Source organism: Anabrus simplex, chromosome 1, assembly GCF_040414725.1.
Source record: "Anabrus simplex isolate iqAnaSimp1 chromosome 1, ASM4041472v1, whole genome shotgun sequence".
In the NCBI taxonomy this organism is placed as follows: domain Eukaryota; kingdom Metazoa; phylum Arthropoda; class Insecta; order Orthoptera; family Tettigoniidae; genus Anabrus; species Anabrus simplex.
The window spans coordinates 1,201,163,604-1,201,191,453 of NC_090265.1; the positions used below are offsets into that span (position 1 = coordinate 1,201,163,604).

The following is a 27,850-nucleotide window of genomic DNA, read 5'->3' on the forward strand; positions in this document are numbered from 1 at the left end:
CTCTCATACAGGCAACACAGAAGAGGAAGAAACCTTGAGATTCACGAAGGTTTCGTGAGAAGAAGCAGGAGAACTACAGTTTTAAGAGACGCTGAGGTTCTGGAAATTTGTCCTGCTCTGTGGTGCTTGTCGATCACTTTTTATACGAGTAAATGTACACTCGATCGCACAAAAATTGGTCGGCAAATAAATGTTTAATTTTATACATTTTCGAAACGGGAGGATATTCGTCAACTGTGGATAGCCGGTGGCCGAAGAGATGGTACTTGGGATCCTACCGCTTGCACAATATTATAACCTTCCAATGAATGTTGGATTGGAGTCGGATGAGACATTGGAAGCTTACGGTGAAAATAAAAATCAATGAAATCATATGTCCGATCACTATTCGTCCAAGTGTACCAGAAAAAAACTCGCTCGATTAAATTAACAATAGGGAACGGATTGAAGGAATCGGAAAAAAGATAAGCTCTGAACCCCGTGGTATCCCGTTAAGTTACGATGGATAATAAAATGTCATGGCACGTAATACAGAATTAAGTAAATATCGCAGTTTCCTCAAGTAAAAGTTTAATAATGTACATACATGGCGAATATATCAATGATGGAAATATGTCGGAGGCCATGGAATGACTTGAATTAAATGGGCTAAGTTCATTCTGTATATGATGGCCATACCTTGCCTATCTAGTCCGATACGATTTGATAATCGATATTGGTGATGAAATTGTCGATTGATAACCGATATATTATATAACAGATTATTGAATGAATTCCTTTGCCGACGTAAACGATTATGCACGAGTACTCCGTATCAAGAAGTCAGTTTTTTAATATTCAGAGACCTATGGAAACTAGGAATATGGAGAAGTCTTTTAAAAGGAAACCGTCCGCTATAACTTAATTGTAACCTGGTAGTAGATTTCGTGTCAAAAAGGAAGAGAAGTTTGTAATTCTGCTGGAATTTTAGAGGGTATGAGAAGCGTGGCACACATATCGGAAAGATATTAGACGAGAAGCTAGACTGCAATATAAAATTGCCAATTTCTAATTGTAATAAGAATAACTTTTGTAAAAGAACAAAACCGGATGCATCCAGTTCTCTTGAATAATAAGGCAAGTGTTGTACGAAAATATTGTACATGATGTTAATGCCTGTAACCCTATTCTAATAGTGTATTTCGAGTTCCAGGTATCAAGAGACCAGGGAATATTGGAGATGACTATGAAATGATTATGAATCCCAGCATGTCGTCTTAAAACTACTATGGTCTCAAAGGACCCGACAAGAACTGGGATGGACACCAATAGTTAAAGTCTCAATACTGGAAGATGAGAGGTGTCTTCATCATGAAGCCAACGAACGATAAGTACTCTAAGTCAATGTTTCATTATCCCGCTATATAGCTGCTTTTTTTAAATTTTCAAAATCCTCCACTCGGAGGCTGCCTAACACAAAGAATACACATACAATTTCATTCAGAATTATAAAAAAATAAGTAATTAATGTCTCAGTCTGGCGAATACAAGTGGTGTCTGAGTATCAAAAGACAACCCCTGAGTGCTTTCAGCCCCCAGTCGATGAACTCCTTGGTACTGATGTTGAAGACCTTCATCAGCTCTATCGTCTTCTTAGGGACTGTCCCTCTCGCACCGATCATGAGATCCCTCACTTCTACATCGTCCAGTTCGTATTTATTCTTATGTTGTTTTAAATGTCAGAATTGTGACATGTTAAATTACACAACTTGAAGGCAACCGTTTCCTTCATCAATCATTGCCTTACTATGGATAGGAATATTGTAATTTATAACGTGAATGATCCCGAATTATGATATATCGTGCGCTATGTCGTGTGAATCTAGCGGTCGTAGGCAAATGCTTTGCAGATAGATTTAGGCATGGATAATACCCGTGTTGATATAGTGTCATTATGAAGAAATTTCAGTTTAGTTCATGGTTTCGAATATATGTTAGAAGGAGTCGGTAATAACAGGTGCGTGATTTAGAGTCATCTACGATCGTATTCTTATGTTAAATGTAGTGTTCGCGAATGAAATTGCGATTTTGTTGCGATTATATGGTGTTAATAATGATGTTAAGATGTATAGTCTTCGCAGTGTGAAGTGCCTGAGTATATTATTTAATGAAATGAGAATTCGTAAGCATGACTTGTGAGTAATATATGATATGTGATAGGGTCGTCGAAATATGTAAATGATTATTGTTATGTGGATCGTCGTGAATGTGTCATTGGGATTATGCATTTTATTGAATAATGCGGTGTAGAAGTCCTGATGAGATTTATTGTAGTGGATATTGAAATAGTCGTGCGTACGGATTTGATTTTACTGATATGAATGGTAATCACTTCGGCACAGGGCGATAGTCGCAAAGATATTTCGAGGCATTCCGAGGACACTGGTAGTATGATCATCTAAAATGTACTAATTAAATACAGTGTAGGTGATTGCGCACAATATTGGAATGATACAATATATTCAAGAATTAATGATACTATATGGTTGAGAACCATGTCACAAAATGGAACGTGTGATCTTCATTTATATATGTGAGTAAATTAATTTTTCTTGTTAGCTAGATTTCTTCTAATAAACTATTGAGTTGCCGCTTAGAGCTGACGTAGTTTTTACAGGTCGATTTCACCGAGGTCACCAGAGCTGCAGAGTCAACGTAGTTGTTGAAACCATTCTAGTTGATGATGATTATATTTTCAAATGTCCATTATGGAGCTCAGAAGAAATCAATTTCATTCCCTATTTGTTCTTTGTTATTATTTGAAGAATTACGATGTTGTCTTATATTATACGATCATTTTCTTGACCTAAACGATAATGATGAGCAGAGGTTACCGGTGCGTTCAAGTTGTTAGATAGATTTTTGACAAAATAAGCGATGATTTAAACATAAATAACGGGATGTTGAGACATTTATTTGAGTCAGTGAATAGGTGTGCCAAGCCAACAAGAGTCAATGATTTTTAACCATCAGCTTGAAGATGAATGTGATGAATGATGGACTCATTTCAAATTTTAAGCCTTCAGCATTGTGATATTGATTTTTCCTTTGATTTCTCCGAGTAAATTGATGTTATCATTGATGTTATGAAAGAAATATTGACAAGAGTCGGAAGTTAAGGGTGTTTCTTTTTTTTAATTAACGTAACGTTCAATCACTTCTAACATCCATTTGTGTTGTTTTCATTTTACTTAATATTGTAGTTGTTATTTTAAATGTTTTTCTAGTCATTAAACGGAAAATCCTTCCATGAAAGTTATATTTTTGGTGTTCTCATTTTATAGTACAAGGAACGTCATGATGATAGCCTAGATTAGGATATTAATTGGCAATTGTCTTCTCACATCAGTCGAATCAACTTAAATCCAATCATACGATCCTGTGACCCAACTCAATGAACTTTCACGTCCCTTGAGAGGAACCTCTTGTATCTCCGTGTGACACCGGCCGAGGCGTAACTTTAACATCAAGAACTCTGAATTTAGAGATGCGTGAAAGGTCACAATATGTTCATCCTATTTTGAAAGGATTTTGAAAAGAAAGTCATCTTCTGTGAAGACTAATTTTTGTACGGTTGACTAAACATATCACAGATCTTACGTTTCTTTTTATGTTAAATTTATCAAGATGGTGGATTCACAGCATGTGAACGGACACAGAAGTACTGCGAGTTAATCAAACGTACTTGGATTGTTCTTAACCTATCCAAACGTCTACTCACCGATCTGTCTGTTAATATATACATTAAATTGTCCTTCAGTTTTATTTTACACTGAGCTCTTACGAATTAGAAGCACTTTTTGTTAGGTAATTTGTCCTGCCTAACATACGATTTTATAAGAGTACATTTTGCATCCTCTTATTACACACGCAAATAAGTTTAGATCTGTGTACTGGTAATAATTTTAAGTCTGAACTTCATGAAAAATTGTCTAGATATTATTATTATTATTATTATTATTATTATTATTATTATTATGGCGTATGGCCTCCGGAAGTGCAGGTCTTTCGGGTTGACGCCTATAGACTTCTAATGCTGAAGACAGCACACCCCGAGTCAGCGGAATTAACCAATTAAGGTTAAAATCTCCGAACTGGCCGGAAATCGAACTTACCCCTCGCGTCGGAGGTCACCACGTCACCATTTAACCATGGAAGCGGACAAAGGATTAGATATAAGATTTTGATAAACATTACCACACGGAAGCAGCAAGAAATAATTCTTAGAAATCAACAAAGCCTTGTTGGTTGCTGGAGAGCCATCGTAATTGGTATGAACCAGGGCCGACGTAAAAATGAAAAGAAAGGCGCGATTAAATTGGGTGTTACAAGCGAGCGCGGCTGGCTTGAAGTCTTAGGGACATAAGTTGCAATACTCTCCAATTATAATTGACTCCTCGGGATAATATTTGGCTCAACTATTACGTGTCGTGCAATCACAGACGTAGATTACAGCAAACTTTGTCCATTAAGCTACAACCTTCTTACCATCCACTAAATCCTCTACGAAAATAATAATACATAAGAATGCCTTATTTCTAAAAGCTCTGGATCCAGAGACAAAATAGGGATATTAGAAACGTTCGACGACGCAAAAACGAAGGTTACCTGAATTCGTTATCGTCGTCCTCGGCTGTTACTCCTTTGCGAGTATAAAAATTCTCTTGCTCACAATCCATTAGCACTCAATGCTGTTTTTCTTTGTACTTCTGACGACTTAACGAGCCAATCCTAGCGTTCACCCAAATTGCACTCGATGGGTGGGGGAGGATGAGGCTGCATCTGGCGGAGTAGGCCTATGCATAATTGCCGTTTAACTTCTTTATGCCTGCGACGCTCTTACTCTAACACAGGGCCTCTCAAGCGCCCAAAATCTCACGCGTGCAAACTGAGGCGCAGAGTTCCTGTGCACAGTGCATCGGTCCCATTCGACTCTGCTCGGACCAACACTTCGTCTCTGGGTTACTCGGTTAAGCTCGGCTCAACTCGGCTCTGATTTGGAGCGCTACGAAGCAAGTGAGAAAGAGGGAGACATTCGTGGGGAAAGAGAGAGACAGTGCTATTGCTCCAAATCGAGGAGTGGGTGTGTGCAATCTGGTCAACCAAGCGAAGTCGTCTTTTGCACCATGCACAGTGTGTTTAACAGTTCAACAGCAGAAAATGTGGTTTTGGCGCCTAAATGAGTGATCTATGGCAAATTTGTCCCAAGTTTGAGGGTTGATATTTGTGACCTTCATGCTTTATTTAAACTGGTCTTTTTAAGGCTTCAAAGGGTCTTGTTATTGAGGAAAGTTCGCCGTAAAGGAATGGGCGAGGAAGCCTGATGTCGCTCATACTGCACACATGTCCAGGCCACCGAAGCCGATGCCCAGTGATACGAGGCTTCCACACTGTTCATTTTCTAAGAACTGAAAGATTGGGGACATGGTTCTCACATTTGATATTAAAGGCTGAACTAAGTTTCTGCTGATGAAAAAGTTCAAATTCCCTGAATAACACTATTTAGTATTCTAGTGTTCTACTTAATGTCCGTAACAATATTCTGGTTGACCACTAACGAGGTAAAACTTTGAAATGAGAAATATAGAGACATTCAGAAGGTGGATAAATAAGTGCATTACAAACAATGTTTAATTAAGGTAACGATAATGCTTGAACGAGAGCCGAACTCTCATGAAGTGCCCTCCGGGCGATTTAAAACACAAAACTTCTGTTCTGTCTCATTAAGAACCAGTCCATTTCTCGTCCATGCATTTTATAATTAAATAACAACAAACTGTACTCATTCAATACAATTTGTTGTGACCTTTATGAGCGTTGTTAAAAAGAACGTACCTTGAACAGTGTCTGCGGTTCTTTGAGTGATGAAATAATGTTGAATTTGTTCGTGTTTCTTCAGGTATTAGTTTGTGTGCATTTAGTAGGTTATATATCGTGTGTGTAATTAGTAAGGAGGTACCGGTAAGTAGTTAGAGCGACGAAAATCTCAGATGTATTACTTGGCATTGTTGACTGATCTCACTACATTCATTTTCAGACAGCTTACCAGTTTATTTGAATCTGTCATTGTTGAAAGGCAGTAAATCAACTCTTTCTATATCAAGATCATTAAACAAACTGTTTTTATCGCTTATGTGTAATGACTTGTTGCTGTCAGGTGTAAACATTGTTCACCAGGTAAACTGGTTTATTATAGGCCTATCTTATTTGAAATTAACAGATAATAGGAGAATTCTTACTTAATTTCTTCTAACAGCGAACCATAAGTTTAATAAGCAGAATATTTACTTTATTGGCAAATGAAGGCATTTACATTTGCCATCGATGCATTTTACATTATTTTCAAAGTACAGCAATGGACATGTAACAGCACAGAAGGCAATTAAAGACTGTGACTTAGAATACTTTAATTCTGAACGTTAAATTCTGCCGCCGGTTTTTACCATTAAAGAGAGGGCAGATGCCAAATGAATCTATGTTCACCGGGCGAGTTGGCCGTGCGGTTAGGAGCGCGCAGCAGTGAGCTTGCATCCGGGAGATAGTGACTTCGAACCCCATTGTCGGCAGCCCTGAAGATGGTTTTCCGTGGTTTTCCATTTTCGCACCAGGCAAATGCTGGGGCTGTACCTTAGTTAGGGCCACGGCCGCTTCCTTCCCATTCCTAGGCCTTTCCTATCCCATCGTCGTCATAAGTCCTAACTGTGCCGGTGCGACGTAAAGCAAATAGAAAAAAATCTATGTTCATAAAATGAGTATGAATCAAACAATCTGATATCTATCTGATAATGAATGCCGGGCTGGGTAGTTCAAGCGGTAGAGCGCTGACCTCCTAAGCTGAAGTTGGCGGGTTCGATCCCGGCTCAGACGGGTGGTATTCGAAGGTGCTTAAATACGTCGGCCTCGTGTCGGTAGATTTACAGGAACGTTAAAGAACTCTTGAGGGAAAAATTTCGGGACGAAAAACCAATAACATTAATATTATTTTCTAATGACATATTCAATTGAAGGGATGAACCCTGTTCCAGCTCTCAGCCTTCAACAGTCTGTATGTCAGGCAGTTTCGTAACCAAGAATCACACCGGAAGTCTACAATCCTGTCTCCACTTTCTTGATACGGACCAAAATGAATACTGATCTACACTTCTGGAATAGCTACCTCAGCGCCTTGCTGGGTTCCAGTATAACAGAGTGACGAAGAATGAAGTGAAGAAGACAAATCAAGGCCAAAGCTTTACGTTTAGTCTGAATAAGTTACCAAACAAACATTATATAATCTTCAACAGCGTCTCAGTTACTGTTTTTGACGTTAAATATCTACCACCATAGAGACATTTTTGTATAATTGCCTATGTAAAATATTGGATACATTATATGTCTTTTCACGAGAGTTTAATTGTGATGTAAACGTGGTATGTCCACGCCTCCGTCAAAGAAATTGTGATTCGCTGAGCGTGTAGTACCGACCTCCATCCCGTCAACGTATCGTGTTCGGACGTACAGGGCTACGCATCGCATACGACAACCATGCGAAGATCTGAACTACTGAATAAACGACTAAACCTGGAATCTGTTCACTTAGTTTATTGAACACATTCACAATGCACTGCCTATGGTCACTTCTGAGCGGTTTTCCTCTTTTGTGCTTCACTACACGCGATGGTCCTACGCCAGGCCCTGATTTCAAGTAGTTAGCGCCCTGGGCAAACAATATTTAGCTGCCTCCTCCCCCCTCTGCTCGTTTCCCTGTTTCTCTAAAGAATAATTGTTTACAACTTAAATATTACAGTTTCCAAGATTATGAGTTTTAAAACAGCACATTATGCATAATTAAACTTATCAAGCCAAATAAAGGTAACAGCCAAATAAGAATCAGGCTGTTTTTTTTTTTTAAGCCGTTGGTTCAGTTTGATAGTTTGTATGTATTTTAGAAATAAGGCACATTTTTTCATAAAATTTAAATATATAGATTAAATTCAGGTTTTAAAGTTAGAATAGTTTAAAGTGTTTTATATAGGCTAATAAAATAGTTGGAATAATTTGTGGAAGGTAAAAGTAATTTGAGTGTAATTAAGACGTAATTCACGCAGGCCATAATTACTCGATCCGCCGGCCGCCTCCCCTCAAAAACTGGCGTCCTGGGCAAATGCCCAGTCAGCCCATTTGTAAATCTGGGCCTGGTCCTACCTCTTGCTCTATTTCTCTCACTATGAATACTGAAACTGACTGACTGCTGCTGCAAGATGCAACACCGTATCTCCACGCTGTACAGCTTGGGACTTTCCCTCACTACGAGAAGACTTCCTGTATTACACCACGCCTTGTACCTTCATTTCTCGTTATTTAATCACTATTTTATTTAAAAATAAACCATATACATACCGGTATATATGACAACCATTTGATTACGTACTCTTCAAAACTCTCTAAAAGTAATAAACTAAACTAAAATAAAATTAATGCCACCTACTACTTTCTTCGAGCTCCCATACAGTCGAGTAAGTGCGACGGTTGCTTCTCCAGTCAACTACGTGTGTGTCCACGTGCAAAGGCAACGTGCTCCGCCTATTTGTTTACATCAGGATTAAACTCTCATGAAAAGACATATAGTCTGATTTCGGTGAGAGTATACTATGAGAGAAACTTTTAGTCTTCTGAAGTGACGTGTCATACTACAGAATCATAAAAGTAGCGAATAAATTAAATGAGGGAATCACAATCCAAGGAGAGGAAATCAAAACAATGAGATTTGCCGATGATATTGCTATTTTGTCTCCGTCTGCGGAAGATCTAGAGAAATTGCTGAATGATATGAACACAGTCTTGGAGAAGGAGTACAAGATAAAATAAATCCAAAATAAAAGTAATGGGGTGCAATCGAGCGAAATCAGGTGATGCAGGAAATATTACGCAAGGAAATGAAGTTTCAAGGGAAATAGATGAATATTGTTACTTGGATAGTATAATAGGGAACATGCATAATTTTCAAAAAATTTTTTTTTGAAAAGTACACCAATGAAATAGTACGTAAACATATTACATTTTGGTAAGTTGCCTTGTGTTCTACCATTAAAATATTTAAAAGTGCCAGCAAGGCGAGTGAAACGGCCTCTGACGTAGGCAGCGCGCTGTGACCTCACGATCCAGTACCGCATGCAGCTCTACCAGCCGTTGTGCATCAGCCGTTACTAAAAGCCGATTGTTTATTATTCGTGATCGCGAATAACTTCAAAGTGACAGAAGAAAGGTTCAAAACAGCAGTCAGACAATCTACTATGTGTAGATGTCATCATTCTTGAAAAAATAATGACTTTTGTGGCCGCAGAAATTCGCGGATTAAAAGCAAGTTTGTAAGTGGCATCTTTTATATACGTGCAATGTACTGTAACTCATAGTATTAGGATAACAACGAACCTGGATAGAAATCACATCACTTTCAACATTTTCTTCTAGACTGATTCCCATATTAAAGAATAACATTACATTTTTGGGCTTTAAGCATTAGTAAAGTAAGAAATCGGATTTCACCACAAACATAAACATATAGGTAGCATTATACTACTAGTCCGCCTCTGTGGTGTAGTGGTTAATGTGATTAGCTGCCACCACCGGAGGCTCGGTTTCGATTCCTGGTTCTGCCATGAAAGTTGAAAAATAGTACGAGGACTTGAACGGGGTCTACTCAGCCTCGGGAGGTCAACTGAGTAGAGGGGTTTCTAATCCCATCTCAGCCATCCTCGAAGTGGTTTTTCGTATTTTCCCACTTCCCCTCCAGGCACCTAAGGCCACGGCCGTTTCCTTTCCTCTTCCTTGTCTATCCCTTCCGATCTTCCCATCTTCCAACAAGGCCCCTGTTGAGCATAGCAGGTGAGGCCGCCTGGGCGAGGTAATGGCCCTCCTCACCAGTTGTATCACCATACCCAAAGTCTCACGCTCCAGGACACTGCCCTAGAAGCGGTAGAGGTGAAATCCCTCGGTGAGTCCGAGGGAGAAACCAACCTTGAAGGTTAAACTGACTAAGAAAGAAAGAAAGAAAGATCATAGTACTATGGGTCTATAATCTATCATTCCCGAAAAAGTATATATTTATGGTTGGGGCAACTGGCCTACCCACTTCCGGCGGCCATGAAAGAGAAACATTAAATATCTTGGTGGAGGGAAAAAGTTAAACATGATAAAGATAAATATGACTTCATCTAGTTTTCACAAGTCGGGCTGAGTGATTCAGACGGTTGAGGTGCTGGCCTTCTGACCCCAACTTGACAGGTTCGATCCTGGTTCAGTCCGGTGGTAGTTGAAGGTGCTCAAATACGTCAGCCTCGTGTCGGTAGATTTACTGGCACGTAAAAGAACTCCTGCAGGACTAAATTCCTGCACATCGGCGTATCCGAAAACCGTAGAAGTAGTCAGCGGGGCGTAAAGCCAATAACATTCATTACATTTGGCTTTTAACAAGCTGAGCATATCACGCAAGAAAAGTGTTTTGGTGACATTTTAGTCGTTTAATACAGGAGTGTCTTTGGGTGCTGTGACTTTTACTTTTTTTTCTATTTGTTTTACGTCGCACCGTCACAGATAGGTCTTATGGCGAGGATGGGACAGGAAAGGCCTAGGAATGGGAAGGAAGCGGCCATGGCCTTAATTAAGGTACATCCCCAGCATTTGCCTGGTGTGAAAATGGGAAACCACGTAAAACCATCTTCAGGGCTGCCGACAGTGGGGTTCGAACCCACTATCTCCCAGATGCGAGCTCACAGCTGGGCGCTCATAACCGCACGGCCAACTCGCCCGGTATTTTTACCCTTCGGTTTATTGACTTGGCTTGTATAACCTAAAACTTGGCTAAGTTGGATAATATTTTAAACACCAACATCACTATTTTCACCTGTGTGCAATTATGTTATTTATTTCATTAATATTATGATAATTATTATAATTGAGCATTGTTAACTTATAACACCCCAACAGACAAGCATTGGTTTTATGTAGAGATATACATTTGTTAAATTCACGTTGTTTTCTTTCATGATGTACATGCCTATTACTTGTTATATTATAGAGTATTTGGCTATAGCCTAAATTTCTTTACAAATGTAAGCTCTTCAGTAAAGACATAAATAACTGTCGCATGCCAAAATGGTTATAACCCCTTTGGTTTATTACCTTGACATGGATTACCCAAAACATAGGTTAGGTTTGGAGAATACTTTAATAATTAGCACTAATTAATGCACTGTTTATTACTTTCATATTCCAAGATGTAATTGAAGCATTTAATTAAAGCATCATACATTAAAATTTAAAGTATTACCGCTAGAACAGCTGACATGGAAAAGTGATTGAAAATTCAAACAAATTCAACTTACGTTAACATGATCTTCAAAAAAATAAACTGTAGATTTTTCCGATATATCACCAGCATTTCGCCGGCTCTCCAAAATCCATTTCTCCCTAGTTTTAGCGTCTTTGGAACATTTATAAACAATTTGTTTGGGATGGTATGCGATGTGCTATTCACATCGGAACTATACACCATTTATAAGTTTTCTGCCTCACTGTCTGCGCAGGATTCATTTTAAGTTAAAATATACCACTCAGATTATTATCCAATGTATAGACCTCGAATTTAACTCTACCAGACATTAACATAAAGTAGAAATACGCAAAGTGTATCCTTCTTCTCACAGCACACTATGTGTTATTTCGTCTGCAAATTCAGTCAACCTGTATGATGACGTCAGACCAATGAGATCGCGTACTTGCGTCACGTGACACTTTCGTACTCTAATTTAGATTTTTTATCACGTTTGGAGTTATTATTTGTACATTCTGATCACATTTTTGAATTCTGCATGAAATTCTGAATCAGATTAGCATATTTTAATTAAAACCCCGGGTCATGCATGTTCCCTATTACTAGCGATGGCAGTAGTAAGTAAGACATAAAATGCAAATTAGGCATATTTAAGAAAAAAATTGCTCACTTCGAACATTGATAGAGGAATTAGAAAGTTGTTTTTGAAGACATTCGTCTGGAGCGTGCCAACACATGGAAATGAAACATGCAATAATTAGCTTAGAAAGGAAGAGAAGAGACGCTTCTGAAATTTGGTGTTACAATGCTGAAGGTGAGATGAGTAGATCAAATCAGGAATCTAGGTATAATGAATCGAACTGGTGAGAGAAGAATGATTCAGCTGTATTTGACTAGAAGAAGAGGTAGAATGATGGAACACATCTTAAGACACCCAGGACTCGGTTTTTGAGGAAATTGTGAGGGATAAGAATGGTAAGTGTAGAATAAGGCATGGACGTGACAAACAGCTTGGAGCAGATGTAGGATGCAGTAGTTACGTAGAAATGATACGGGTAGCACAGAATAGGATGGCATGGACAGCTGCATCAGACCAGTCTATGGACTGATGACCAAAACAACAACAGTAAACTGACATTTCTCCTCTGTCTAGTAGGGATCAACTAACGATATCATTATTCATAATGCAGATGATAATGCAAGACAGTGAACATCGGAAGTAGGCCCTACACGAAGGAATGTGTCAAATCTACAAATTTAACAACCAATACTACCGAAAAAAGTATAAATTAACATATTCATTCAGCGTTCAGTCTGAAAGCCTCTATTAATTAACTAAGTGATTCCACCATTCTCCAGAATCCTTCACTAGCACTGTGACATCGTTTATATCCAAACCTGGTATAATTTAATCATTAACAACTACTTCTTACCATCGTCGTTTTGGTCTCCCTCTACTTCTCTTACTCGAAATGGCCGAGTATCCTTCTGCACTTGCCTCCCACAACTCCCACCAACGAAGCTGGTTTAGATGTACACCTTCATATACCAGGTGATGCATAAGTCTTTTCCGGTTTCACTAAGAGATGGCGCCAACGAACAGTACAGAGCGTATGAATTTGACACATACGTCAGTTTGTTCGTCTGACATTAACTTACCAACACACACAAGTTGAGTCCGTCAAACACTAGCGTCTGTATTGTATCGTTCAGTGATCATGTCGACGTTTATGCCTGAAAAAGAATATTTGCGGTACGCATTGCTTTTCTTATTTAATCAAAAGAAACCGGCTGTGAAAAGTCATCGTTTGCTGGTAGAATCATATGGTGAAAACGCTCCGTCGATTAGAACATGTGAGACACTTTCTAATCGGCAAGAAGACCATGCTTTGTGTCTCGTGGGACCAGAGCTGTATTGTGTATTTGAACTCTTGAAGCCCTGCGAAACCGTTAATGCAGAATGCTATTGCCAAAAATGATTAATTTAAATCTAGCATTGATCGAAAGACGACCGGAATGGGCCAGAAGACATTGCAAAGTGATTTTGTTAGATAAAAATGCACCGTCTCACACAGCAAAGACATTGGAAGACACCTTGGAATCGCTTGGATGGGACATCCTTCCGCACCCGTCGTACTGCCCCGACCTGGCGCCATCTGACTATCACCTCCTTGCATCAATGGGCCACGTGCTCAGCAATTTCGAGGAAGTGGAAAATTGCTCGACGAATGGTTTGCCGCAAAAGACAAGCAGTTTTTGTGACATGATATTCATAACATACCTGAAAGATGAGCGAAGTGTATAGAAGCCGATGGCCAATATTTTGAATTAACAAAAAATGAATTTCCCTTTAAAATTACGAGTTTTCTTTACCACAAAAACGTATGCACACACCTGGTAAATTATAACGATGTATTGAAATCTGCTCTTGCACTGAGTTACTCTAGCTGTATTTGCTTGTGAGATGTGGAACAATAATTCATTCTTGACATGCCAAGAGAGACTTACATCATCACGGGATCTAGCCTACACCCGTAGAGAAGCTGTATTGCCATGCTGGGATTGCACCTCTTCACATCAAACGAGAGCTGCAGAGAAAGAGTTCAAGAAGGCCATTGCTATCAGGGGGCGCATGGACTATTAAAATTAAGGACAAGTTTCCAGAATACAACAGAAGCACTAGCAGGGGCACCGCAGTAAGCTAGAATGATAAGTGGTGTGCAAGATACAAGAATACTACGGATTGGATGACAGTACTTTTCATCCTGGCCATGAAGAGAAATGGTGAAACGTAGAAGTAACATACGCAAAGCCGGATGTTACGAGGAATAAAACCGGACTTCAGGGGAAGGGTTTCTGTGTGGATTCCGTCATGTGTGGATGTTGAGCGGGGCATACGTCTCGCTTGCTCCAATGCAGACTGTGTTTGTTCACACGCACAGTTTAAGACATGCCGGATGCAACACCAGACGCATTGACTGCTTTGAGTATTTTTTTTTTTTTTTTGCTAGTGGCTTTACGTCGCACCGACACAGATAGATCTTATGACGACGATGGGATAGGAAAGGCCTAGGAGTTGGAAGGAAGCGACCGTGGCCTTAATTAAGGTACAGCCCCAGCATTTGCCTGGTGTAAAAATGGTAAACTACGGTAAACCAACTTCAGGGTTGCCGACAGTGCGATTCGAACCCACTGGCTGCCGGATGCAAGCTCACAGCCGCGCGCAGCTAACCGCACGGCCCACTCGTCCGGTGCTTTGAGTGTTGATAACGTCAGGAAAACGACGGTTTGAATGGTATTATTAACGTGTATCTTGTGTAAATGTAGTAAAGTAGGAGCGATAATTGTCTGTGGGTTTGTTCTACCGTAATTCCTAAACGGCTGGATAGATTTCAATGAAATTACTTAAATGTTTAGATGTATCCTTACCTTGACGTAGCTGTGTCAGTAAGCTACATATGCATAGATTATGTAAACATGAATTTTAAGTTTCGTTTCCCAATGGTTACACTGGAAATCTTCTAATTGAATGGTAAATAACCGGTCACGGCACCCCGGAGCCTTCCTGCTTTGTATACAATGCTGTAACAGAGTATAATGTAAGGTGACGCACAATCTCCTTTATTATAGTCCCATTTTGTCACTCGTGGCTTGACAAACCTTCACTTGTTCCATTATTTTTATAACCACTGCTGAAAATATTACGATATAGCTTGAATGTAGTCTGCGCATTTTGCCAGTATTAAGTCCGTATGGACAAAGACGAAAACAGTTTAAAATGTGAACATTACGTTGAATATAACCATATTTTACCTATGTACACCTTGTCCGTGATTGTGAATTAATTCTTCATGAATAACTAAAACTGTTACCAATCACTCAAATGCGTTGCGGAGAGTGACATTTAATAAAAATTGTGACTGGTAACAGTTTTAAGTATTGATAAATATTAGGTACTCCTGCGCCTAGAACCCAGAACGCCCACGAGGAAATCATAAACGTTGACCACTAGACTAGTGCCAAGAGATATAAATGATGTCCGGCTCCGTGTATAAATTATTAGCGTGTTGGTCTTTGGTCACAGATTCCCGGGTTCGATTCCCGGCCGGGTCGGGGAATTTAACCTTCATTGGGTAATTCCAAAGATTCGGGGGCTGGGTGTTTGTGCTGTTCCCAACGTCCCTGCAACCCACACATCACACTATCCTTCACCACAATAACATGCAGTTACCTACACATGGCATATGACAACCACTCTCATCGGAGGGTCTGCCTTACAAAGGCTGCACTCGGCTAGAAATAGCCACACGAAATTATTAACATCATTTCATCCTCATCACGACACGCACGTAGTCTACGGGTGTCGAATCAAAAGACCTGCACCTGGCGAGCCGAAGTCCTCGGACACATTCCGGCACTAAAAGCCATATGCCATTCCATTTTCATTTCAACTTAAATAGTCATTTCTCCTAAAATAACAGATATTGGAGCAGGCCTTCGGACATGTATTTATTTTTTTATGTAATCAACCTGCCGAAGTATGAACGAAATCGATGACTCCATTTCTGCGGTCTCCCCTTGTAAGTTCAGAAATAATAGCCCATAGAACACAGGTAACCTGGATGAACTAGCAAAGGAGTTATCAATTTCTCTTTAGGAAAATGAAATTACTATAAATATCCCTTCCAATAAAATGTATGGCGCTGTTACCGTGCAGACTGTAATGTGAAGTATTGATGGACTTCAGGTAATTATTTGAGGGGGGCATGATTAACATGAACACAGGCATATGGAATGATGAATAACTATTCATGCAAACATTTCTGTGTATTGAAACGGGAATGTCATAGCGACATACATTATCAAAGTATTTCAGGTTCATACGAGAGCAACTCGTAACAACAGTTGTACGAAAGGTTTGAAAAGACCGCTGTGAGTGCAGGTGACGGATGTAGCAGCTATGCACGCAACCTGCTCGCGTATGGAAAGCCAGCCAAGGACATATGACGTAGCCATCGAACATTCGATTCCTTCCATCTCACGATTTTCAGAACGGACTGTGATACAAAAATTTCAATTACATCTTCGTGTAGTCCACAACATCAGAGAGTAGAATATCACATTTCACTAAAATCGGCGGTGGGATAACCGAGAAATTGAAGCCACGATGCCCGGACTACGGGTATAAAAGGAGCTAGTTGAGTTAGCTTCAGTATCTGTGTGTATTCCCAGCTGCCACGGAGTGCTGTGGAAGATATCGGTCAGAGATCGTTACTCTGTTCGGCAGACTACCGACGGGAGTTGTGTTTACGGAAAATACGAGTGTTCGCGTCTGTGGACGTACGAATTTCTAAGTGTCGAAGGTGGAAAATTTGAACTCTAATTTTGTGCGAGGTAAGAAATGGTATAATATTTTGAGTCGTCAACAGCTGATAGACTTGTGTATTAAAACTTGAACAGTTCGAGTAATTAACATTTTTGAGAATGGGTCTAAATTCTCATAAATTATAATCATAAATTATTATCTACTTGAATAAACTGGGCAGACTCTCCACATACTGTAATAGTTTATCGTTGTGTTATTGTACATATTCAGGGAAGTGATAGTTCAGTTAAAAACGAGACCATTTGACTCATCTCAGTCTTTAACAACGAACTGTTATTTATAGAGACTGTGTCGTTTATTTGTTGGACAGTGTTAATTCCTTTCCTTCGAGCTATGCTGATTACGTTATAATCATGCCTTTTAGGTTCACACGACTGGACCTCAGTGGCGGAATTTATTTCGTAAAAGCTGTGCTTTAATAACAGAATTTATTTTTATGAGACTGAGCCTTAGTGACAGAATAGACTCGAGGTTTTTGAACTGTGTTCACTAAATTGGCTTGGTGCACCAGAACAGTTCATCGAACGACAATCATTTCATTAACGTTGCACTGTGTTAACCTTCTTCTTTCATTACGAAGTGTGATATTCTATTAACTTGAGTTACGTCGACAAGTGCATTATTTCATTTACGTTGAACTGCGTTAATCATCATCTTTCGTTACGAACTGTGGAACTTGTAAATTCTACGAACTCTGTTGAGTAGTAATATTCAGTGAAGGTACTAATTCGCAAAATGTGCAGTGCAGTAATGTCGTACCAGATCTCATTGACATTCTGTGCGATGCCTGTACTCTTCTCTACTCCCTTCATGGGACCGAGGTGGAATTAAATGCTAAATCAATAATTCCACATTGCACGTAATCGTTCATCAGGCGTCAGACTCTCGGGTTCGATACCTATCCTCATCGGACCTTCAAGACCTGTCAACCGCCATGGGATAACGTTGTTCCATGGTGCTGAGAGGAGATCCATGGTGAGGAGGAAGCAGTCCGGCAACGCGGGATATCGCCGACGCCAATGCCGAGAGATAGCGTCACTTCTAACCACTGTTTGGACTTTCTCAAATCCATCCTTTGCATCTGTAAAACGTGATATATTTCTTTTCTAACTTGAATGAACAAAGACTTAAATTTCAAAAGAACTTAGTCAAATACCCTTCTCTCTGTAGTTCCTAACATGGACCGTACACACCCCTTCGTCAACCCATGCTCTCCGATAAAGCTAACGTGCGGGCGTTCCTGTTACAATATATTAACAATACTAGCTGATGTACCCGTGCTTCGATACAGAATTAGGTAGTGTACACCTTGTGAGCAAGATTGTATTAAATTGCATTGCTCTTAACGTTACCCTAGAAACGCGAGGGGGAAGTCACCAAACGTCTTTTCTCATTCGAAGACTGGGTTAGGGAATTTACATTGTAATGGTAGGCCCGCTTGCCTACCATCAGTCAAAATCAAGTTGGGGAAATTTCATTATGATGGTAGACACTCACTCCCCACCTTTTTCACATCCTCAGAAAGACTGTCATAGTGGTTTTCCCAAGTGAAATGAACATAGGTCATTACAATGACGTCAGTAGAAATGGCGCGATTAAAAGCAATATGAAATACTCGATCAAATGAGAAAGCACGCATTTTCTCACTTTTAACGAACAGTACTACGCTGCCGATCTTACAGTTCAAAGTTCCAGATCTGGAAAGACCAAGACGCAGATAGCCGTAATCCGTGAAAACTCTTCATCTTTTTTCGGCGGGGGGGTTGGAGGTCGAATAGTGGAGAGTCCCAGTACAAATCTTTGTCCTTTAACTAATCTGTTTCCTAGGAGTATACGATGAGTCGGAAAATTTCATTTCACTACACTGGCGACGGAAAAATCTGACTTGGAGGCAAATTTTTCCTCCAAGCCAGAGGAGAAACCCCTCTTCACTGCTAATTTGGAATGAAATGAATGTAGAATTTAATAAAAGTGAGGAGGAAGACGCTTTTCTTAAGAAACGGCTCTTTTCAGGGTTGAATTTTGAATTATTCATTGAATTGCAGTGCTATAATTTGGAATAGGCCTAAATTGTAATTCTAGACCAGGTCATACTACTATTACTAAGTGAACCTCTGCCAAATGTGCACACTGCTCATTCAAAACACCGCGTCAGAGTAGGGATCGAATAGCTGGAATACTATGATGAACCAGTGTGTTCATTACCAGTAGTATCAGACAATGTATGAACCAGAGGAATGGCATGCTAAAGAAAAAAGTTTCATAACTCCCCAGCTATTTCCCGCCAATATTCAGTCAGGCTGTTATACTCGATACCGAGCTCGATAGCTGCAGTTGCTTCAGTGCGCCCAGTATCCATTATTCGGGAGATAGTGAGTTCGAATCCCACTGTCGCCAGCCCTGAAGATGGTTTTCCGTGGTTTCCCATTTTCAAACCAGGCAAATGCTGGGGCTTCCTTCTCAGTCCTAGCCCTTTCCTGTCCCATCATCGCCATAAGACGTATCTGTGTCGGTGCGACGTAAAGCCAATAGTAAAAAAAAAGTTGAGGGCACCATAACAGGCACAGAACATCACAACAAACAATGGTCAATGTAATGCTATTGTTGTTCAATGTTATGCGATTTCGATATTGTAGGCCTTCACATTTAGTTTTCTTCCGACTCTGATATACTACTCTTATCATAGTCGGTACGGTAAAACTGAATAAAGCATAAATGATCGGAAATTGTGTCCTCTATAACTTTTGTTATGTAGTACTTTTCTATAGGACCAATAGCAGAGGTAAGGCATTTAAAAATTAATTTTTTGTTGCTACCCCTAAACAACAATCTCATCTAGGGTCAGGAAAATTGTTTATATCTTAGACTATAGTTTCTTCTTCCTCGACTCTGTATACCGATTTTCATTAAATTCTGTGCACCCATTTTCTCGTGGTTCGGCATTGATGTGGACTTGGCAACAAAAATCGAAATTCATGAATATTTTGGTTATCGTACCCGGTACGGTAAAAATGTATAACATAAATTATCGTAAATTTAATTCTATGTAACTTTATTTATGTAATATTTATCGACAGGACCATTAATAATATAAATATTTGAGAATTGAATTTCATGCCTTCCCCTAAACTGCAATTTCACTCAGCGTGAATAAAATAATTTATAGCTTAGATTGTAGTGGCTCAACCCCCGACTTTACATACCGAATTTCATGAAATTCTTTTCAGCCGTTTTCTCGTGATGCGTGTACATACATACATAAGACAGATAGACACACAGACGGACAGACATTACGGAAAAGTAAAAAATGCATTTCCTTGTTACAATGAACATGACCGATACAGAAATACCATTTTTTTTCAAATTCCGAGCAATGTACAGACAAAACTCTTATTTTGTATATATTGATTTACAAACAAATAAACAAACAAAAACGGTAATAGAACTTTTTTCTCAAATACATTTCCTGAACGACTTTTACGTCGCCGGGCTGAGTGGCTCAGACAGTTCAGGCGCTGACCCCAACTTGGCAGAGTCAAACCTGGCCCAGTCCAGTGGTATTTGAAGGTGCGCAAATATGTTAGCTTCGTGTATAGATTTACTAGCACATAAAATAAGTCCTGCGGGACTAAATTTCGGCATTTTGGCGTCTCCGGAAACCGTAAAAGTAGTTAGACGTAAAGCCATTATTATTATTATTATTATTATTATTATTATTATTATTATTATTATTATTATTTCTGTTAGGGTCTTCTAGAGACCCAAAGCAAATTTCAGTGCTTAATCCTTTGTTCTTCCTTCTTCCTCCTATACTCCTTCATCTTCTCACTGTGTCTGCTTTTCCTCTCCTCGGACCATTCTGACCCTGTACTCTTTGCCTTCCGACCTTAGAATCCTTTTATTTTTAACACTTTCTTTCTTAAAATCTCTCTCTCTTTTGCTTCTTTTCTCGTATACTGTTTTTTTTTTTTTCAAATCTTTCTCGACTTCAAGAATCCACGTTGTTGTTGTTAACTTTTGGTTCCAAAGATATCTGAAGATCTGTTTGGTTAACCTGGTGTCATCCATTCTGTATAAATGTTCAAAAATATCACTCGCCTCTTCCGTATTGTTTCTGTTATCTTTTCTATGTTCCGATATATTTCATCAATACTTTTTGATTTCCAGGGTTCTGTAGCTCTTAGGGAACCGAGTATTTTCCGTATAATTATTCTTTCCAATAGTTCTAATTTATTCAGCCTGTAATCATCTGCAAACGCTAGATAGATTATTTCAACACTTCTGTTCTTTCTTCCCATTGTTATTGGTGATAGCATGTGTTCTTGAAGTTTTTCATTCCAAATTCTTACTATTTTCTTCAGGACGCATTTGAAGAGGAGTGGAGGGAAACCATCACATTGTCTTACACTTGTATTCATTCTGAATGGTTTAGATATTTCATCCAAAAATTTTACTTTTGATATGTTATCTGTGGGGTTTTTATGATTAGGTTTGCCAATTTGGTTTCAACTCGAAACTCTCGGATTATTTTATCTATTTGATTATTATTGTTATGCACAGAGTTTTCAATAATATTCTCAAGTAAAAAGAAAGTAGGACTTGCTTCACAAATACATTTTCTGAATAACTTTCCTATTACTGTATATTTTTTATTTCATGATACGAAATGTGAAAAGCTCCACCACGAGTGTACCGCCTTAACCATCTCATTCTTCTTCTTCTTTTTTACAATTTTATTCACGTCGAACCGACACAGATAAGTTTTATGGCGACGATGGGATAGGAAAGGCCTAGTAGTGGGCAGGTACAGCCCCAACATTTGCCTGGTGTGAAAATGGGAAACATGGAAAACCATCTTCTGGGCTGACAGCAGGGGTGTTCGCACTATCGAATGCAAGCTGATAGCTTTTTGACCCAAACCGTGCAGCCACTTACTCGATTTAACAGTCTCCATTGGGAAATATATTTCTCTGAATGCCAGGTCTTTAATCTAATTCCTTGATATAAAATCATCTGCTACCTTCTTCAGATCTAAAGCCTCAACATACTCGTTATGTATACGCAGAAGGATCAATGAAATTAATCTCTACCTTCCTGTAGCTGTACACAAATAAGTCTGAAGTCTTTTAAGGCCTGGTATAGACTTCTTAGCTTTGACGTTGTCACGGGAATTGACGTCACTACTTTAAAAGGAAAACTTGAACAGTTCTGAAAGCAAATCCTTAAGATGAACTACTTTCTTGAAGTGATTGATAATGTCCTCTCAGTTCTCAATTATTTATTTTCCCTTCGTTTAGCGTTTACAGTACTCATGAAACATTCCTCTGTGAAGGAAAGGACGATCAGACTCTGCATTACCTTCGTAGAATTGTAAAAATGTTGCCTTTTTTGCATCACTCCCAAGTAGAAACTGTTCGACTTCAAGCAAGAATCTATAAGATGATGAGTCAAAACGGGAAGCAAAATAATTAACAATGTTATCAGTGATTCAAAAGAATAGACACCTCCACCTTCGTTTAACTGAATCAAACTGCTCAGCTGATTTATCTTCAGAATCGTTATACTGTTTGGGAATCTTTTTCATTGTAGGCAGAGTGGGTGAATGAATGAACTTCTGCACATTTGATGTCCGTTAACAAATCTCGACAAGCACCTTTCTTTTTTACGCTGTTCGAAATAAATTCTCGATTGATCGTACGACGTGGTTCAAGGTTGTGAGACCCACTTAACAGAAAGTTACTACAATTCGTAAATAAATGGGCTAAACATACCTTTCTCGAATATCTCCACTTCCGGCTGTGTTGTGGTAACTCAGAAATTGATGTTCCTATAACTCGCAATTCTGCATTTCTTTTGACTGTACATGAATAACATGTTAATTACACTGATTACTCTGCGGAAACTCTAGGGAGTCCAGGTACAGATACGTCGCTGTGGTAGTAGCTACGCCTCTCAGTCAACATGGAGCACTCGTCATGCACCAAAAATGAAATATAATGTTCCAAAGTCCTTATGATTAATTGAAAAATGTCATTGTTGCGGTAGAATGGCTGAGGTAAGTTATTTAGGAGAATTTTCTCATCGCTCAACCAACGTTTCAAAGGACTCCACTCTCTTCCTATTAACGAGAGCTCACTGGCTCACCGGGTACAAATCCATCAGCATAGCTCAACCCATCTTGCAGCAGACCTGAGAGAACAAAACCTGGGACTTCCTTTTTTAAATCTTGTTATACCGTAATTCTCGACTCGGGGTTCCGAAGACTGCCGAACTCCTCGTTAAAGTGTAAGGAGAACATATAGGGGGAGAATTATTTTGGGTTGGGAAAAATGGCACTCTACACCCCTAAGATCATTTTTTGCTGGGGGGGGGGGGGGGGGAGAAGACGGAAATCGCTTTGCCCTCCCCAAAGTTGGCGCCACTGTTGATGGATGACCATGACGTACAGATCCAAGGCCTATGCAGCTCTCCCTATATAAAGCGTGCGCAGTTCTCAAGGTGCTGTTGCTAGGTAACAGCGCGTCACTCAATTTGTTACAAGACACTATTTCGTTACACTAATTTTCGGATGATCCCCAGCTTTAAGACATATTTATGTAAAAAGTATTGTGTGAGTTCCATGACAAGCGACTGGCCGCTGAACTGAAGAGTATGACATAAAACGGTGGTTAGACCTTCAATGCTGAACGGAGTAGAGACATGAGCAATATCTAAATAGGGGGGGGGGGGGGGAGATGGCGTATGGCTTTTAGTGGCGGGAGTGTCCGAGGACATGTTCGGTTCGCCAGGTGCAGGTCTTTTGAACTGACTCCCGTAAGCGACCTGCGCGTCGTGATGAGGATGAAATGATGATGAAGACGGCACATACACCCAGCCCTCGTGCCAGCACGCTAACCGTTTATCTATGGAGCCCGACTAAATACGAGGACAATAAACTGGACGTGGCACAGATGATGCTAAGGTGGATGTAAAGGCAAAAATATCAAAGAAAGCGTAAGAAGAGACTTGCACATTTTGGTATGTGATCAAAGTTACGTTGGTAGGGAAGTATCTGAAATGAACGTGACATTATTACATAACACAAAAAGACTGGACAGAGGGTGACTGGATTGCATGAGTGAAGAAATGGGACGAAGGATATTGACGGAGGCTTACGTTTGGGATTTTAAAATGTGGAAGAGGCTCACTAGAAATGCCGACCGTGTCGGAAGAAGAGGAAGAAGAATTTATAATGGTTTCTAAGTTTGTATTCCTGTCACTGTTATATATATGCATACGAAATCGCACGAACCAGTAATGATTATCATTCTGAGTATATCTGAATAATGGCTCTGTAAAATCTCCCACGAAGTTAATTTGCATGCACGTAATAACGAAACGCGTAATACAAGTCCTAACAATGAAACCTCGAGCAAGCACAAGCTCGATTAAAGTAGGTATGAGATCCGACATTTCTTTACGACCAGGGCTTGAAGCTGGTACGTTATCATTACTGTGAAACGCTCCCCCTCCCACATCCGAGGAGAGAAGAACGGGTAATGGCGTGTAGTAGCTCTTGACATAGCCGCAGTATGTATAAAAACAGCAGCTGCCGTAATAATAATAATGAATTACACTTGGAGAGGAACATACGACAACAGAATCAGCCAGAAGAGCGAAACCGTGATTAAAAAAGGAAAGAGAGCTCGGTAAAGATAAATTTAGAAGATAAAAGGAAAATATAACAAAGGAATGCACTTTTCCCTCGAACGCGCTTTTTTTTCTCTCTCTCTCACCCTTTGTTGTGGGCCCAACCGTAGTGATAACAGTGGAAGGGTTGAATGAGGGCAATCATTACAATTAGAATATAATGAGAATGTTTGTAACACCAGTCGCAGAGGTGCAGTAGATGTACAACATGGAATCACACAAGCGTGAGATTATTACACAATGTACTACATCATTATTTCATATAGACTATGTAAACTACACACAGTATATATTTAAAAATCATGTCAGTGGAGTGATATCTCACAGGCACTCACAGATAATGAGACGTGAGGGACAATTACAGGACCCTAGTTTCGAGTATCATACTACCCCAATCCTTTACTCTATCCCGGTCTATTTCCCAGTTAAGCAGCTTTTAAGTTCAAAGGATTTTCACTGTTTGATCTTGAGACTCATCTCAGAAATCTAATCTTCATAGTTTACGGCGTTCATTTAACTTTATCCAGTACATATCACGTGGTACAACCTATTAATTCAACGAGCGAGTTGGCCGTGTGGTCTGGGTCGCGCAGTCGTGAACTTGCATTCGGGAGATAACGGGTTCGAACCCCACTGTCGGCAGCCCTGAAGATGGATTTCTGAGATTTCCCCATTTTCACACCAGCTAAATGCTGGGTTTGTACCTTAGTTAAGGCCACGGTCGCTTCCTACTCACTTCTAGCCCTTTCCTATCCCACCGTCTCCATAAGACCTTCCTGTGTCAGTACGACGTAAAAGCAATTCAATCGTATTACGGGTGCATGTGTTATTTCGGGGAGCAATAAACAGCGTGTTCGTACAATGGTTTGAGTGGGAAAATTTTGCATTGTCGTTTTTCCTTTGCTACTGCCATACGAATTCCCAGAAGTTATTTTTTAATTTATATGAAGGGCGTAATATATTGTTTTGCACTTATTTTTTTCTACCCAAATTAAGTGAATTACACATCAGTTGTTACGTCCACCTTCTCAACATAATCTCCTTGTAACTGTATGCACTTTTGCCCTCAATGTGTCAGTCTCTCCAGACCTTCCAGAAAGCATACTTTCGGAGTGCTGCGTACCCATGCCTTGAGAGCTGTGTCCAGTTCTGCAAAATCCGAAAAACGGCAACCACGCAGAGGTTTCTTCATCTTCCCGAACAGGTGATAATCACTTTCTTTGACGGCCCCAATGCTTCCATTGCATCGATTGTTGTTTCGTTTGTGACTCATGGTAATGGAGTCATGTCTCACGTCTAGCCATGAAGTCGGCTGGATCTTGATCATGTCTGTCTGTCTGTTAGGTCATCAGCCCAGGGGCTGGTTGGATCCTCAAATAGCACCACCAAAGGTTATGCGGTCATAAGGAAACCCCAAAAACCAATGGCAGCACCAAAATGAGGCATACTAGGCAAGATGAGGAGTGAGGTAGTTTGCCATTCCTTTCCTCACTGGGTCAGAAAGTACTATTGCAGCATGACTGAACCTATGAGCAGCACTTTTCATAACACTCAGATGCACTAGTCGTGCTGTGAATGTCATTACTCAGCACTACCCATACCCCAGCAACTTCCATATTGTCACAGCCATGGATGTTGACTGGGACTTCGGTGGAAGCTACACTTTACTCTGGCCTGTGCCAACAGATGGATGCTTTTCGTCTGCAGACAAGTCTAGGCACTCACGTGGATGACACCTTCCCCAACTGTAAGTGGCCGTGCACGATCCGCTGCAGGGTGTTTCGGCTAATTGCCGTGGCTGCATCCATTTTTCATGTGATGCATTTCTTTCCTTGGTTGGCCTGTTCGACCCAGGCAATGTTGGCTGGTGTTGACACTGTCACTTTCCTTCTAGAACTGGTTCCCTTGTCCACCGAATGTTCTCCACAGACTTCCACCAAGCGCCGATGAATTTCTGCAGTGGTCACGCCATTTTTCCATAGGAACTAATTCGTATAGCGCTGTCCCTGACGGTTGCTTTCCATGTTGTCTGTTCCTACGCTGGAAGTGTTGTTATGAAATGGCTATGACGAGTGCATTCGTTGGCCTCTGTGCGTGTGCTGCTACCAAACTGTGGAATGAGACACTAGTTACGCTCCTGTGAGAATAGTAAGCGTTACATATATCACGGCGCTGTTCTGTACCTCACATAACGTTTGTTGTTCGAGTTTATTTCTTTACTCATTTGGTCACATTTTATTACATTTTTCAGAATTAATTAGACGTAGCTATTATAGAGGTTGCCTGCTGCCATTTCTTTTTTTTTTTTTTTTGCTAGGGGCTTTACGTCGCACCGACACAGATAGGTCTTATGGCGACGATGGGATAGGAAAGGCCTAGGAGTTGGAAGGAAGCGGCCGTGGCCTTAATTAAGGTACAGCCCCAGCATTTGCCTGGTGTGAAAATGGGAAACCACGGAAAACCATCTTCAGGGCTGCCGATAGTGGGATTCGAACCTACTATCTCCCGGATGCAAGCTCACAGCCGCGCGCCCCTACGCGCACGGCCAACTCGCCCGGTGCCATTTCTTGATGGATACAGTACTTTTGTATCCATCCCTTAGCACAGGCCAGAGTAAAGTGTAGCTTTCACCGAAGTCCCAGTCTCATCTATGGCTGTGACAATATGGAAGCTGCTGGGGTATGGGTGGTGCTGAATATTGACATTCAGAGTACGACTAGTGCATCTGAGTGTTATGAAAGGTGTTGCTCATAGGGTCAGTCGTGCTGCAATAGCACTTTCTGACCCAGTGAGGAAAGCAATGGCAAACTACCTCACTCCTCGTCTTGCCTAGTACGCCTCATTTTGGTGCTGCCATTGGTTTTTGCGGTTTCCTTATAACCGCATAACCTTTGGTGTGCTATTTGAGGATCCAACCAGCCTCTGGGCTGATGACCTAACAGACATTATGGAGGATGAAGCAAAATAATAACATTCCATTGAAAACTGAATGGGTTACAGGCGAAGAACCTCAAAAGTTCAATCTCTCAAAAATTAAAATATGATTGCTGTACAATCGAACTATATTGTGCATACCTATGAACCTATAATTACCTATAATTATTCTAGACCCATCTTCTCATTATACTAGAGATCATGGAAGTTTAATGGAGAAGGTATATTGAAACAACAAATGTAAATAATCAGAAAACGTTGTATCTAAGAATCTATGATCACCACCAGAAGTATTTTTTTTTTTTATTTTTCCTAGGGGCTTTACGTCACACCGACACAGATAGGTCTTTTGGCGACGATGGGATAGGAAAGGCCTAGGAGTTGGAAGGAAACGGCCGTGGCCTTGATTAAGGTACAGCCCCAGCATTTGCCTGGTGTGAAAATGGGAAACCACGGAAAACCATTTTCAGGGCTGCCGATAGTGGGATTCG

At 40.2% G+C, this 27,850-nt stretch overlaps 1 protein-coding gene across 1 annotated transcript in view; it reads right to left on the reverse strand.

Annotated features, from left to right (window-relative positions):
- The window catches only part of LOC136858491 (protein artichoke), a 180,001-nt gene extending 154,249 nt beyond the window's left edge, over positions 1-25,752 (reverse strand). Inside the window, exon 1 of the mRNA XM_068225632.1 lies at positions 25,531-25,752. Coding sequence (XP_068081733.1) covers positions 25,531-25,752 — 222 coding nt within the window. The remainder of the gene's footprint in view (positions 1-25,530) is intronic.
- Positions 25,753-27,850: the final 2,098 nt, after the last annotated feature.